Source organism: Octodon degus, unplaced genomic scaffold, assembly GCF_000260255.1.
Source record: "Octodon degus isolate 3935 unplaced genomic scaffold, OctDeg1.0 scaffold00046, whole genome shotgun sequence".
Classification (NCBI taxonomy): domain Eukaryota; kingdom Metazoa; phylum Chordata; class Mammalia; order Rodentia; family Octodontidae; genus Octodon; species Octodon degus.
The window spans coordinates 14768728-14783711 of NW_004524622.1; the positions used below are offsets into that span (position 1 = coordinate 14768728).

A 14984-nucleotide genomic window follows, 5' to 3' on the forward strand; every position below is an offset into this window, starting at 1 on the left:
AAAAAATGTAGACCAGTACATGAATCCATGAGTAACCATCATTCAACTTCAGCAATCAATATTTGGTCAATGCAGTTTCAACTATACTCCTACGACTGAATTATTTTTAAACAAATCCCACACATCATTTTAATTTAACCTACATACATACATACTTGCATACATACATACATACCGTACATACTTGGGTATGTAAACCTATTACACAGTGTAAGTCCTAAGGAGGGATAGAAAAATAAAATCACTCAAAAAAGAAAATAATAATTATAGAAAATACCTAATCAAAATAGATCTTCATACTTGAAAATTTAATTTCTAATTTCTTTTTGGTATATAGACACTTACCTAATTAATATAATAAAAATGTATTTCACATTTTTAAGTTATAGTAATTTGAACAATTCTTTCGTTCACAGCAAAGAAAGTTAACTCCACAATAGAGAAATTTGGCAAGTAACTCCTTAATCAAATAAAAAATTTCATCATCAATAATGTGACCAATATTATTCTTCTGGTTTGATGCGCTGAGAAGGACTTAAGAGAAACTCTTATCAAAATGTTTAATCTGAGGATCTGGGGAGATAGCTCAGTAGAATAAGCGCTTCCCTGGCAAGTGCAAGGGCCTGAGTTCATTCCCTGGTTCTGCCCCCCCACCAAAAAAAAAGTTTAATCTGAAGCTGGTGTGGTAGCACATACCTATAAAGTAGCAAATGCCCGAAAACCCAGTATTCTAGGAGGCTGAGGCAGGAAGATGCCAAATTCAAGCCCAGCCTTAGCAACTTAGAGACTTAGTGAGATCTTGTCTCAAAATTGGCAATGTAGCTCAACGCGACAACCTCAAGCATTGCCCAAAAGTTTTATTTTTTTTTACTCTAAATCTAATCATAAGTAAAAAAACAAAACAAAACAAAACAAGGTACATACAAAGACATGCTGCAAAACAAATAAACAAAAACTGGTGCAAACTCTTCTGTAATGCTAATGTATAAAACAAAAGAAAAGCTATAACACTTTCTCAGATTAAAGGAGACTAGACAGATATTATAACCAAATACCAGGGCTTAACTTTGATTAAATCCTGAATTGTAAAGAAGAAAAGTAAGATAGATTTATTCAAACACACACAGAAAACTGAATACTGTATATACTATATATGCATATAAAGTATAGTATATTATGGTTATGTAGAATATTCTTGTTTAGATGCATGACCAAGTATTTAAGGGAGACATATCCTGATACATGAAATAAAGATCATACATGGTGGTAAACAAAATAACCAGAGTCCCCCTAGTATCCATATCTTAATCCTTAGCTATGAATATGCTAATTTACATGGTAAGAGAACACTTGCCAATGTGATTAATTTAGGGAATGTGAGATAGAGAGATTATCCTGGACTATTTAGGTGAGCTCTGCCTCATAAAATGTAGGCAGAAAGGACAGTAAGAGTTAAGAGATGTAACCATGAAAGCAGAGGCTGAAATCATGCAAAAAGTACCAGCAGTCTCAGGATGGAAAGGCAAGACACAGACTTTCCCTACAGTCTCTGAATGAGCACAGCTCTGTTGATATCTTGATGAACCCTGCAATTAATGTGGACTTTTGATCTTCAGGACTGTAAGATGATAAACTTACGCTGTGATGAGCCACAGATTTGTGCTAATTTGCTGTAGCAGCAATGAGAAACTAATATATTATAAAGAGATAATGCAAGTGGGTTCAAAAAAAGTGAGCATTTCATAAAAACACTCCTACACTCGTTTTTCTTTTTTGGTTTTTAGTACAGGGTCTACAGGGTCTCACTACAGAGATCGGACTCATAGTGCTCTGCCTCCCAAGAGCTGGGATTACAGGCACGTGCCACCATGCCCAGTCTCAATCACCATCTCAGAGCACGCCAGGGCTGACATGGCACGCCGGGGATCAAGCCCTAGCCGCTGCATGTACTGTTCTTACAACTTGTTAGTTTAAAAATTTTCAAAACAAATTGGTGGGAAGTGTGCTTAAGCAATAAAGTGATTTAAAAAATTCTAAAAAAGAAGAAAGGTCAGTATGAGTCATAGGGGTGTTCCTAAATCACATAATAGTTCATCACTTAATAGATGTAGAATCAAAGCACAGAAAGATCTTACTTTGGCCCATCTCTTGACATCAGGATTTTACTATATATCAAACTACCTATTGGAAGAGCAAGAAAAATTTATACAAAACAAAAATAAAACATTTGAAAGAAAAGGCTTTAAGTAAGGGAAAGGGAAGCAAGAACAAAACAGAAGAGGGTGATTCAGACATGCTCATTATGGGCCCAGGAAATAGCTCAGTGGTATAAGCACCTGCCTGGCAAGCACAAAGTCCTGAGTTTGATCTCCAGTACTGTGCATTAACTGCAGGGAAAGAAGCTTGTACTTTACCAAGGAGTTGTTAATCTCTGAAGTAAAGGAACACAAGGAACTCAGCAATGTAAGGACACATGGCAGGAACCCAGGTGAGTCACATCCTAACTATTCCTATCAGCAGAGCAGCAGTCTATTAGATAAATTCCTCTCTTGCCAATATCTACCATTTATCAAACACTAAAAACCACTCTGATTATGTCCCTCCTCTCCAAGTAATTTGCATAGGAAAAAAGGAGTACTGACACATTAATGATGACTATAAGGATCAGTTTATGCCTATGTTGGCATCATTATTTAATAGTGCTCCTTTCTCAAGTGTCCCAGTTTAGATGACAAATTGCATAACCACCCAAAGTAAAGGGCATATCAAAACACAGCAGGGCAAAAAGTTTCTCAAGTGATAAAGCTGGGACAGTGAGAAGAGGTACGAGGTACTTGGGACAGAGAAAAAGTGAGTCATCAGGAGTGCTGCAGGAGCACGGGAGGGAAATAGTCTACTTGTGTACCACTGGGGCTCAGCTCCTAGAGCGACAAGCCACCGCATAATCTTTAACCTTCTTCCAGCTTACCTACCAATTTCTGCCCCTCATTGGCACAATGATCATGTTATTACCTCTGATTTGTTGCTCATCACATAAGGTTCTAAATAACAAAAACAATCATTTGTTCACTTTCAGCCTTCAGCATAAAAGCCTGCTCTGTCTGCTAAAGAGTATACTTTCCAAGACACAAGATGAAATTCTGAAAATAATAAATGGTTTCCATATAAAATACTGACAATTATATAATTATGTGTAAGGAAAACTAAGGTTTCAGAAGTTCATAATCTGCATGATCCACACTTAAGAACATAATAGTTTCTTCTCCACATTTCTGGTTCCCAATACCCCAGAACTGACTACCCCTGTAACTCCCCAGGGCCTATCTTCTTTCTAAAGTTCAAAAACCCAGAGCTCTAAGAATGAAGACAGATGTAAAGGGAAATGAGATAAGCAGAGAGGAACACAGAATTCAATTTCTCCTGAAATCTGTACAAAAGACAGAGACCTTTGGAAAGTCACTAACTCTCTCGAGCTTTGGCTTCCTGTAGAAAGAATAATTTAGATCATACTGACTCCATGATCCTTCCAGCAGTAAAAGTTGATGTTGAGTTAAATAGGTTTTTAACTGGGAAGATCCAGATATCAAATCACTATTAAAAAATGTTTTCTGGCGTTTTAAGCACCTAAACTATTTACAAGTAGGTAGGACCTCCTTGAACATTAACATATCTTTTTCATTTTTTTCATACTGGGGATTGAACTCAGGACCTTGAGTTTGCCTGGCAGATGCTTATGTTGCTGAGCTATCTCCCAGGCCCTAACCTATCTTTATTTAAGAAAAATTAAGTGTTAGAAGATAGTTTATATTTCTTCTTCATAAAAGCTCTATGAATACCCCCCAAAAAAGAAGAAAAAAAAAGTGAGAGAAATTGCCAAATACATACCTTTGCATCATCTGTGTCAAAAACATCACACCAAGGGGATTTAACACCTCTAATTGCCAAGTCAAAGGAACAGGTAAAAAAAGCTACCTGAATTAAATCTGAAAAAGAAAGGTAAGATATTGTGTGTTACTAGTTTCTGTAATTTTTCAAAAGCTAAATATGTGGAATACTATTTATAGGATAGCTGAGAAAAACTGAATATGCTAAGTTTGGGGAACAGACTAGCTTTCTTCATAGCTATCAAAGAATGAACCCAGTATCCCCCACTTGCCCCCAAAAAGAAGATTTGCTCTATACAATCAAAAAAAAAAATTATCAGGAAGAAACCATGAGAAGACACAGATTTCAGTGCAATGAAATTAAAGCCTTTCCTCAAATGCTAAGTTTTTCAAGCTTTTAAAACTAAACATTTATTAAGAGCATACTTGTCTGGCAAGACATAAAAATGTCAACCCAAAGACCTACTATGTTTAAAAAAACTGGATTTTGTTCATTTTAGAGAGCTAAAAAAAGAAGCTATAGTTTAAAGGTTTCTTGTTCCCAACTTAAAAATTGGGATAACACAGTACATTTACTGACCAGTATTTTAAACTATATAACAGTTCATATTATAACCAGTAAGACAGGAAAGAAAGAGCAGAGAAGGTAAATGGACAGGAAACAGGTAAGAGTCCAGGGATCGAGAAAGTAAAATCACACAGAAAGGGGATGTGAAAAGTTGGTAATAGCATCAAGTTTTCAAACTCAGTTGCTCAAGCAATTTCAAAAGTAGATTTCAGAATTATCTAGCTATTTTATACCTCTAATTCACTAATTAAATTACTTTTAAATACATATATGTATAGAAAGAAGAGATAAAGAAATAGGTATGCAGGCTACAAAAGGTAGTCTTTGTCAATACCTAATAAAAACATTACTCTATGGGCTAGGGAGATAGTGCTGCCATCTAAGCGCCTGTCTGGCAAGCACAAAGTCCCAAGTTCGATCCCTGCTATTGCATGCCTTGCCAGCATCAGAAGCCCAGGTGCTCTGTGCTACCCTGAAATCAGGTATGGTGGTGCACACCTGTAATTTCTGCACTGGGGAGGCTGAGATAGGAGGATCACTATGAGGCCGAGCTGCGAAGTGAGACCCTGTACCAAATACACAAATAAAAAAATAAAAATGAAAAAAAAAATATTGCTCTCTAATCGAGAAGTAAGTGACATCTAACACCAAGGAGAAAAGAAATCACTGTAGGGGTTGCCTCCATTACTTTTGTATTTCTTTAATTTTGCCAGTTTGGTTTTTTTCCCATGAAAAAGTAGGGCCTAAAATTAACTGATGAGAAAGAGAGAGAGAGAGAGACAGAGAGAGAGAGAGAAAGGGGGAGAGGAAGAGTGAGAGAAAGAAAAAGAATGAGGGAGAGAATAGGAGAGAAAGAAAGATTAAACAGCAAAAACCTTTATGGACCAGTTACAGTGCCAAGTATTACACTAAATGTTTTCCATCAATTAATCTCCCATCATTTTTACAATAATCTTCTCAGGCAAGTATAAATGCTACACCCATATAACAGAGAGGAAAACGCTAGCATAGATATTAAGAATTTGCCTAAAATTATAGTTCATGAGAGTCAAAATTCAAATACAAACAGCCAAATTCCAAAATTTATGATTTCAACAATTTATGCTTCTATTGCCTTAAAAAAAAAAAAAAAAAGTTGCTCTGCTATTCTACTATTAAAAGAAAAGAAAAATAATCCTTGGCAATTTAAGAGAATAAAAATACTTTAAAAAAAAGTTTCTCTCAATATAAATACCTACTAACAGAATAATGGCTGTATGTAATGAAATTCTAGTGTAAGTTTACGAAGTGAGACTAGAATGAAGTTATAGTTCAGTGACAAAGTTCTTTCCCAGCATGCTCAAAACCTGGATTCAGCCCCAAGTACCATCAAAATAAATAAATAAATAAAATCTATGACTAGAATTACACATACAAAAATAAAAAATACAAAATCAAATTTCACACTCCTATATACTTTGATACTACTGTTAAAAAATTTAAAATACCCTAAGGAATATCCTGTGTACAAAACACATAAAAACTGGAATGGGAGGATTTAAGTGCTTGGCTTATAGCAATGGTTGCATCTGGAGAACAAAAGAAAAGACTGAGATTTCGGAAAAGGACCAATAGGCCTCAATTTACTTAAAGCCACTGTCACAAGTATAACGTTAAAATTTCATAAAACTAAGCTGAATGTATAGTGTTCAGTATATTAGTTTTGATTTACATATTTAAATTATTTGCCAACAAAGTAATTTTTAAAGCCCCATGGGTAGCCCAGATGAATAGCTGATTTTCGAAAAGAGAAAAATACTCAATATGTAATACTAGTCTAGTTATCTTCATTTTTTAAATAAAAGGATATTTCCTTATAAAAACATACAGATTCCGGGGCCGGGGAGATGCCTCAGTGGAATAAGCGCTTCCCTGGCAAGCACAAGGGCCTGAGCTCAATCCCTGGTTCCGCAAAAAAAAAAAAAAAAATACAGGTTCCATAACTGACACACTGTAATCAATTCCTCCCACTAATATCTCTTTGCAGTCTTTTGGAAATTTATGAATCAAATCTACAATATTTGTGTGTATTTTAATGTGTCAGCATCTGTTCTAGATTATAAGTTCTTAGAAAAGAGAAAAAAGCTTATTTTCAGAATTTCCCAAATCTAGGTAACCATATGCTCTGCTATTTACTTTTCCAATTAAAGCATTACTTATGTCCTCTTTACTTCCAAAAACATCACCTTAGTCAATGCAATAAATTACAAGAGATATGATGACTCATGTTTGTAGCATATCTGTGCCTAAAAGCCTCAGGACTTTGCTTCCCATTTTCTAAGACTTAACTCTCACACATAAATACGTACTATTGAATTGTTTCAAAAGCTAATTTACATGATTTTTCTATTTGTATTACTTTATGGAGAGATAATTTTTATTTATAAGTAATATTTAGAATTGAGGTTTTTACATTTCTATTCTGAAAAAATTTCAATATATACCAAGAATCTTATACATTATTTGAATCACTCAAAGAAGAACTTGAATCTAAAAACAGCAAGCATTGTGAATATAATTTTTCTTGACCTTCCAAATATATTATTTTCTTAATGTAAATTCAAATGTAGGCTTTGTTTTGGTGGTACTGGGGATTGAAGCCAGGGCCTAAGCCCTATTTACTTATTATTTTGAGACAGGGTCTCATTAAAATTGCTCAGGCTGGGCTCAAACTTATGAAACGCTTACCTTAGCCTACCAGAGTCCTGGGGCTGTGGGTCTTAAAAAGGAGTAACTACATGTTCCTTTTAACATTTCATGTTCACTGTTCAAAATTATTTAAAACAAAGCTCAAATGAAAGATAAGAGACATATTACCTGCATTGAAATCATTCACTGGCACTTGCAAAGCAGCCGCAACTTTGTTTAAAGTGCTCTGCATTTCTGGTCCAGTTTTGAAGACTTCCACATGATGAAGCGCTGTAGCATTCCTTTCCACTTCAGTTAAAAACTTCTCACAATGATCAAAGAACCTCATTAGTTTGTCATTAACACTTGGAGGTCCACATTCCATTTCTGAAAGGAATTATATATGTAAATTATACACGTAATTCACTGACAAGACAATTTCACATTACTGAAAAATTGATTCAAGTATGAAAAAGGAACTCTAGTGAAGTAGGAATTGCCACATCTTCAATAGCACATACTTAACAGAAAGGCAAAGGGTTGAACTGTCCTGCATCTGTAATGATCATAACGCAGGACAGGACTTGTTTTAAAAAAAGATCAAAAACCCAGAAAGGATTGAAAATAGGTGTGCTAAATCAATGCTAGACAATGAAGTAAATAAATGCTAGACAATGAAGTAAATAGTTTTAATAGGAAACAAAAATAATTAGGGAAATCACCAAAACTGGAAAACTGTGATAATATCTATTGTTTTATCAGGCACAAAAAAACTTTTCAAAGCACACTAAAAATTAGTAAAGTTTGTCAGTACAAAGAAACAATCAAGCAGACTAGGCCTGTTTCTCCACTCAAAACCAGAGTCAAAGAGCATGTTAGTGTTTCCATTAACTTTCCAAATCTCTGCCATTTTACAGTAGGTTTTGTTTTCCACAAAAACTACTGACAACAGCACAAAGCACATTGTTTCAAGTTTCACTGTGCTTGCTTCATTGTGCTAGGTGCTTCAGATCTGGCTTAGCTGCCAACTGAGCTCCCAAATAACTTTCATTTACAATTTCGGCAGCTACATTATTTCCCATGCACACATATAGTGAAAAAGCATTCAAATCATGTGTCAACTATTAGGATGTCTTTTAAACTTTTTTCATCATATTAAAAACATCTCCACCATTAGTTCTCCAATAGTTCATTATAAAAAGACCAGGAATCATTTCTGTATATCAAATATGAGAATATAGTTACATCATTTTGCTTTGGATGCCTATGCAAATACGTAGATAGATGTATAAATATGTTTCCTGGTACAGATAATTGTTACCCACTTTAATTTAACTGAGTTCTAGTTGTTAGGGAAGTATCTTGACTAGGAAGACAAAAGGGAAGGTTGCAGTCTTTTTCTGTGTCCTCAAAACACAATTTCTCATGTGGCTCTGGATAGTCTACCTTTATTACATACTATTGCTGCTCTTTATATGTAAACAGAGGCATTGTTCGATTCTATAAAAACAAAAAATCTAATTCGGTGGTTTCCTGCAAAAGCCCAGATGTACACAATAGACAAAACAATTGTCTACAAATGATGACAAAGTGGCTACACAAAGGGTTTAATCTCTGAGACTGAAAATAGGGGCTGGGGCAGGGAAGAATTTATTCTGAATTATCTTGATCCCTGGCTTCATCATGAACTTCTTGATCCCTGTCTTCCTACTCTGAGGCAAATGACAATGTAATCTGAGGACCGTAAGTCTTTCATCCTAGGAAGTCTTATATAGTACATATACAGTATACATATATAGTATATATACTTCATATAGGCTGTTATTTTAAAATATGCTCTGCTTTTGACCTTCAATTAATTTAAGAGATTTATGAAATATTTTCACTCCACCTAATGGAAAAAGTATAGCTGTAATTAAAAAGCTCAAGTTAATATGTGATCCAACAAAAGTCAGGTAACCGAGTTAGGCACAATGCAATAAGAAGACAACAGAGTCCACTGAGAAAACCATGACAGATTGTTTTAAGTACAATGGAAAATATGACAAAGCAGCCTACTTTGAATGATTTGTTTGTCAGTTGGGCTGTGCAAGTAAATGATGCTCTTTCCTCTCTTAATCTTGTCCTATAAACAATGTTACAGTGGATAGGAGAACAAGGTAAGGATTGAATGTCTCATGTCCATTGCTAGCTATATGAAAATTAGAAAATTATTTGGTATTTTTGTATTTCAATTTCCTCCTCTGTGAGAATAGGAGGAAAACTCAGTACTAACTTCAAAGAGCAGTTGTAAGATTTTCTTAAAAGTAAGTGGGAGACATGCCTGGCATATAACAGGTATCCAGTGTTTGCTATTCTTATCTGTGACCATTAAAAGATTTTTCTAAAGGAAGAAACATCATCCTGGAAAAAGAGAGGGACTGGATTCTTGGCCTGACTAGGCCTTAAACTGAAGGACAAGCGAGGAGGCAAACAACCAGATTCAGCTTGTTCACTTGTGAAATAAAAAGGATCCCACTGGATCTCTAAAACTTCAAAAGGTATAATTCAAGGAATACATGGGTAAGATACTGTGTGGAACCATGGACCACAGCTACTATGAAACTCGGTGGAAAACACAAGAACAAAAGAAAGGGGGAAAGCCGAGAGCATATTAAAGGCTTCAGAGACGCTTCCTAAAAGTCTAGAACCATACCTTGAAAAGATGATGAGGAAAACCAGAAAGACAACAAAACAAGGAGTATCAGAAACAACACTTGGAAGAAAGATCTAGAGTGGGACTCTCAAAAGTGTCCCCACAGCTGGATGTGGTGGTGCAACCAAGTTCAACACCAGCCTGTACTACATGGAGTGTCTGTCTCAAAAACACCAGCGTGCTCTACTTCATTCTTGAATCAATGACATTTGATGTCTTTGCATGAATATAGCTATATCCCAGGGGAAACTTTTTGTAGAATATATATAACAACAAATATCAAACAAGTATAATATATATGAATTTAAAGTGTGCTCATCTGTAAGAGCATGTTCCAGGGCGCGAATAGGCAATGGGTAGGGCTCCGAGGAGGCAATTCCATTGGAAGTGGGAGAGATCTCCTCTGCCTCTTCCTGCTGGATCACCAGCCTCTGCTACAGCACCTGGCGTGTAGAAAGTGCTAAGTCCCTACCTGCTGAAGAATTGCATGAACATAGATACGAACACAAGAGAAAGAGCCAAGTCCACAACACCCGTGCCCAGCAAAGGGGTCGCTGGGAAGATTTTAGATCAGGAACAGAGGAAAGAGAGGAGTCTGGACGTAAGAGAAGTCCAGTGCTGGGGGTGGGAGAGAGGGCTGTGGATCTGCGATCACCTGCGATGTCGGGCGGCCTCAGCCCCGGATGGTAGTGCTGCCACAGCCCCTGGAGGAAGGCGGCGCCACTGTCCACGCAGCGGGGCTTGGAGCTCGTGACCAGCCTCAGGCGGCTGTAGTTCTGGCGGGGGAAGAGGGGCGGGAAGAGGGAAGCCAGACGCAGCGCTAGCTGTCGCATGTCCTGCTGTCCCTTCTCCACCAGCTGCCCGTCCATCCAGTCCGCGTACCACAGCGGCCAGTCGGTAAGCGCGTCCCCCAGGCCGCGAGGGTCAGCCCTGCCCGGTCCGCGGTCCTGCAGCAGCTCGTGCAGCCTCCTCAGCTTGTGGATCTGCTTGGCAGTGGGGTAGCGCGTGCCGTGGCGGATGAGGGCGACCAGCTGCACGGGGGTGCAGCTCCCCGCCAGCAGCTCCGGGTCCCTCTGCGGCGACTCGGGGTGCGACAGCAGCCGGGGGTTGACATCCTCGTAGCGAGTCTTTGTGCCAAAGTAGGGGCTGAGAGCCGAGGTCACCGCGTCCCCTGGCTCCAGGAGCGCGCAGCGCGCAAGCGTGGCGAGCAGGGCCGCGGCCAGGGCAGCGGTGGGCGCTACGCAGGCCCTGAGGAGGGCTGGGGCACCACAGAGCATTGCGCTCGCGGAGGCCCGCCAGGGGGACGACGGGGCCCTGGACGCCCAACTTCCGGCTTTGGCTGGCAGGGGCGGGGCTGGCAGAGTGCACTTCCGGTCTGTGCCCCACAGGGTCGCAGGCTCTCCCAGCTGCGGAGGTTATCCCAGGGTGCTTCGCGCCGGCCAGAAAGCTGCGAGCAACTGCCGGCAATGTGGCGCAACTGGAGCTGTGGGAAATCCCCAAAGACCTTGGGATGCCTGAGGCCTAGGAGGAGCCCGAGACTGCGAGCTGGGGCGTGGACGCGTCTCCTTATGCCAGAGCCTTGGGGACTGACTTCAGAGACTCCCTCCTTGAGTGACTTCCCAGGCTGTGATTGGATTCCAGACCACGCCTTAACCTCCTAGGCTGTAAGGCAGGTCCTTTTTAAATACAGGAGCCCTGTCTACTAGCCTTATCTAGTTCTGTTGAATTTCAGAATGTCCCCCCTGAACCACCCGCAGCCCACTGGTCCTCACTTCGGCCTTCTGAAGTCCAAGGTTTACCTGTCATTACAGTCGAAACGTAAGATGGATAACAAGAAGTAGAGACATTAGAAAGGGCTTAGGTTACTACAAAGTTAAGCCTGGAACCTTTGGATTTATTTTATCTGACAGCACTGCACAATTCTGTGTGTTGATCCTGAAGCTTTAGGGAGTAGAGACTGCAATCTTACTTGACCACATGGAGTCATGGCTCAAGAGATTACCCCGTTACTGAGCATCAACTCATCTGCTGTGTGAAGCAAACAAGCTATTTGCCACTGCTCCACAGCCATGCTCTTTGAGCACATGGTTATCACCCAACTCAGCAGCTGAGTTTTTCTAGGTTATTGCTTAGAATCTTTGATGCAAATATGATAAATCTGAACAATACCTGAGACCAAGTATATATATGTGAACTGAGAAAAAACAAGCAATAAAGTAGACATGATGGCAGAGTAGCACTCTACTTTGTGTAGACAGCACATTTTCGTTATCCAGTCTTCTGCTGTTGGACATAAAGCCCCACTCCAAGATTTAGGTATGATGAATTGTGTATCTGTAAACATGAGAATGTATGTATCACTGCAATGTGACATCCTTAACACTTTTGTGAAGGTACCTGGAGAGGGAATAGCTAGCTCAAATGGAATTTCTAGTTTTAGTTTTTGTGGAATTGCTTTACAGATTTCCACAGTGGTTGTACTAGTTTATAGTCCCACCAACAAGTTAAGATGACTACTTTCGCTTGTAGTATTTATTTTAATTTTTTAATTATTTTTTGGCACTGGGAATTGCTTGTGCACTGAGCTATATCCACAGCACTCCCATGCAGGCTTGTTAGCACTTATTATTTGATTTCTTAATGGTTCAGCAAGATGCAATCTCAGTATTATTTTAATTTGCGTTTGTATAATGACCAGTGATGTTGAATATTTCTTTCTGTATTTACTGGCCATTTGTAATTGTTCTGTGAAATGTCTGTTCATTTCACTTGCCTTTTTTGATTCAGTATTTAATGCTGAAATCAATTTTTTGAGTTCTTAGACCACTAATGTTAAATGAAGTAAATCAAACACAAACTTTAATATTAGAGCTTTTGTAAATTTGTTTCCTAAGTTTCTTTTTTTTATAGTTCTTTTTTTTTCTTTTCAAAGTTTTATTGATAAACATATAGCAATGTCCTAAGTTTCTTATATGATTAAGGTTGCTAAGAGAATACTAACCATCTGAAAAGAACTGAGAAGGTATTTTGCAATTTCAAAGTAACTTCTTCAGAAAATTGTCAATAAGCATCTTAACTACCATAGATACCTGAACTCACTTGTGTGCATAAAAAGATAAAGAAATCCATAACACAGTTCCTACTCTTTACATTTTATAGGCCAAGATGTTCTGTACATGCTGGTGCAGAGAACCGGGACAGGCACATTTACTACAGCTGTACTGTGACCATAGATTAACTCTTTTTCTATCTCTTTAGCCTCCACAAGTACCAAAAAAGTAAATAAGTTTTTTAGAGAACCTATCTTTCTGGTGAAGAAACAATACAAAAGAAAAAAAAAAAAAAAGAGAGAGGGAAAAGGCTAGAGAATATACTCTCATAAGTTAGACTTTGATTTTTTTTCTTTAAGTTTCTTGTCTTCAAGTCCAGCTTCATCATTTACCATTTGTGAGATCTTAAGTTAAATTCTTTTTATTTCTGGAGATCAAACTCAGGCAGGCACTTATGCTGCTGAGCTATTTCTCTAGTCCCAAGTTCAATTCTTTAGCCTCCTTTGTTTTACCTATAAAGTGAGGATGCTGACAACTATATGATGGAATTATTGAGAACAGTGAACAGGAGAAGTTCTATAAAAATGTTCTATGGTCTCTTAGCCCACGTAAATACCAGTTAATTTAATCAATGTTTAAGTTGCTTGTTATAACTTCGCCCTTAATCCAGTAAACTGACGGAGTCAGGTTTTTTTTATAGATACTTCTTATCTCTCAAATGCATTAGGCAACTAACTTTCTGCCTATGCCAAGAAAGATGGAGTTCTACTGTCTTAGGGCTCTTCTGTTTTATCATTTTTCTTTCTAAATATGCCAGTTCTTTTAGTACTTATTTGCTTTTATTTCAGTAATAAAGCCAACAGAACATTCCATGTGTTTGGATGAGGCTGGAGTTATCCATGTTTCAATAGTATTCTCTTCATCCTTTCTAGAAGGTTGAGACCACTTAGATCACAACATGTAAGAAGTATAACTCACCTTTGTTCCAAAGCAAACATCCCACTGCGAGTAGCTAGGTTGTTCCCTAGCATATCAGAGCTACACTGAATAGGGTAAAACAGCCTCAGTTGGTGTAGGGAGCATCACTGACCACACACAACTGGATAGGTAACAGTTGTTTTACATTCTTCACCATATCTGAGTAAGATAGAAAAAATAAAATAAGGAAAAATGAGGCAAGAATATCTGTACTACTAAGTTTGTAGTTTAAGAAAAACTGTAAGGGTCAGCCAAATAGCTCAGCAGATTAAAGTCACTGCAAGCAGGCACAGGGGCTGGGGGTTCAATCCCTGGGCCTGTCATGCTGGCCTCGCTTCCCAGGGTGCGCTGAGCCAGCGATTGAGACTGGGCATGGTGGTGCAGGTGTGTAATCTCAGCTCTTGGGAGGCTGTAAACAGGCAGATCACTAGGAGTCCAATGTTATAGTGAGACCCTGAACACCCTGTAGACCCTTCCCTAAAATACAAAAAGCAAAAACAAAAACAAAAAACCCTGTAGCTTTAGGGCATAAAAGATACTGAAACTTTTTTTCTTCCAGAAAAAATTTCTAAGGGCCTTATCTATACTAAGCCTATTAACTAGGCTCTGGACTTACACATTTCATTGTAAATTGTACTCCTGCCTACCAATGTCCATCCTCAAGACAGGATGCCCTATGAAGAGGGCATATATAAGTAGGCCTATCAGCATTAAACACTGGAAATTCTTTGCATTTTACAAAATTGTCCAAACCCTACAGACACTAGACTGTATATCCTACTTAACTCATTATTTGAACAACGTGTAACCTCCATCTCTATACCCAGCTCAAGGTCACAAAGTACTTCTCTTCCTCTTGAGGGCCCACACTCCATGTCTTTATGTGTGTGCTTTAATAGTCTGCCTTAATAAATCACTGATGGGCTTCTAATATGCTTTTTCTGTGACAGGAGTCAGCAAGCCTACAACATTCACCATGGGTTGATTGAGTCAAGGTTCCCCATCTCTGCTTTGGGGACCTCCTTGGGCCCTGTGTGACGACATTTCCTTGGACAGCCAGTGGAAGGAGGTAAGCAAGGCATAGATTTAGACTTTGGTCAGTGCAGCCAAAAGTTTTACTCTTGTGTTTCTTTCCTGCTTCT

The 14984-nt window shown here is 38.5% G+C and overlaps 1 protein-coding gene across 3 annotated transcripts in view; it reads right to left on the reverse strand.

The window, feature by feature from the left end:
* Minpp1 (multiple inositol-polyphosphate phosphatase 1) overlaps positions 1-11126 on the reverse strand; it is a 35044-nt gene extending 23918 nt beyond the window's left edge. The window contains exons 1-3 of one of the 3 annotated variants that reach the window (XM_004632080.2): positions 10470-11126; positions 7309-7506; positions 3886-3983 (exon numbers count right to left, since the gene is read on the reverse strand). In XM_004632080.2, the coding sequence (XP_004632137.1) occupies positions 3886-3983; positions 7309-7506; positions 10470-11091 (918 nt within the window). In that variant the 5' untranslated portion in view covers positions 11092-11126. Of the gene's footprint in view, positions 1-3885; positions 3984-7308; positions 7507-9177; positions 9239-10469 lie in introns of those variants that run through there. The other 2 variants (XM_023716142.1, XM_023716143.1) reach the window with 2 other exon arrangements.
* Between the last annotated feature and the right edge of the window lie 3858 nt (positions 11127-14984).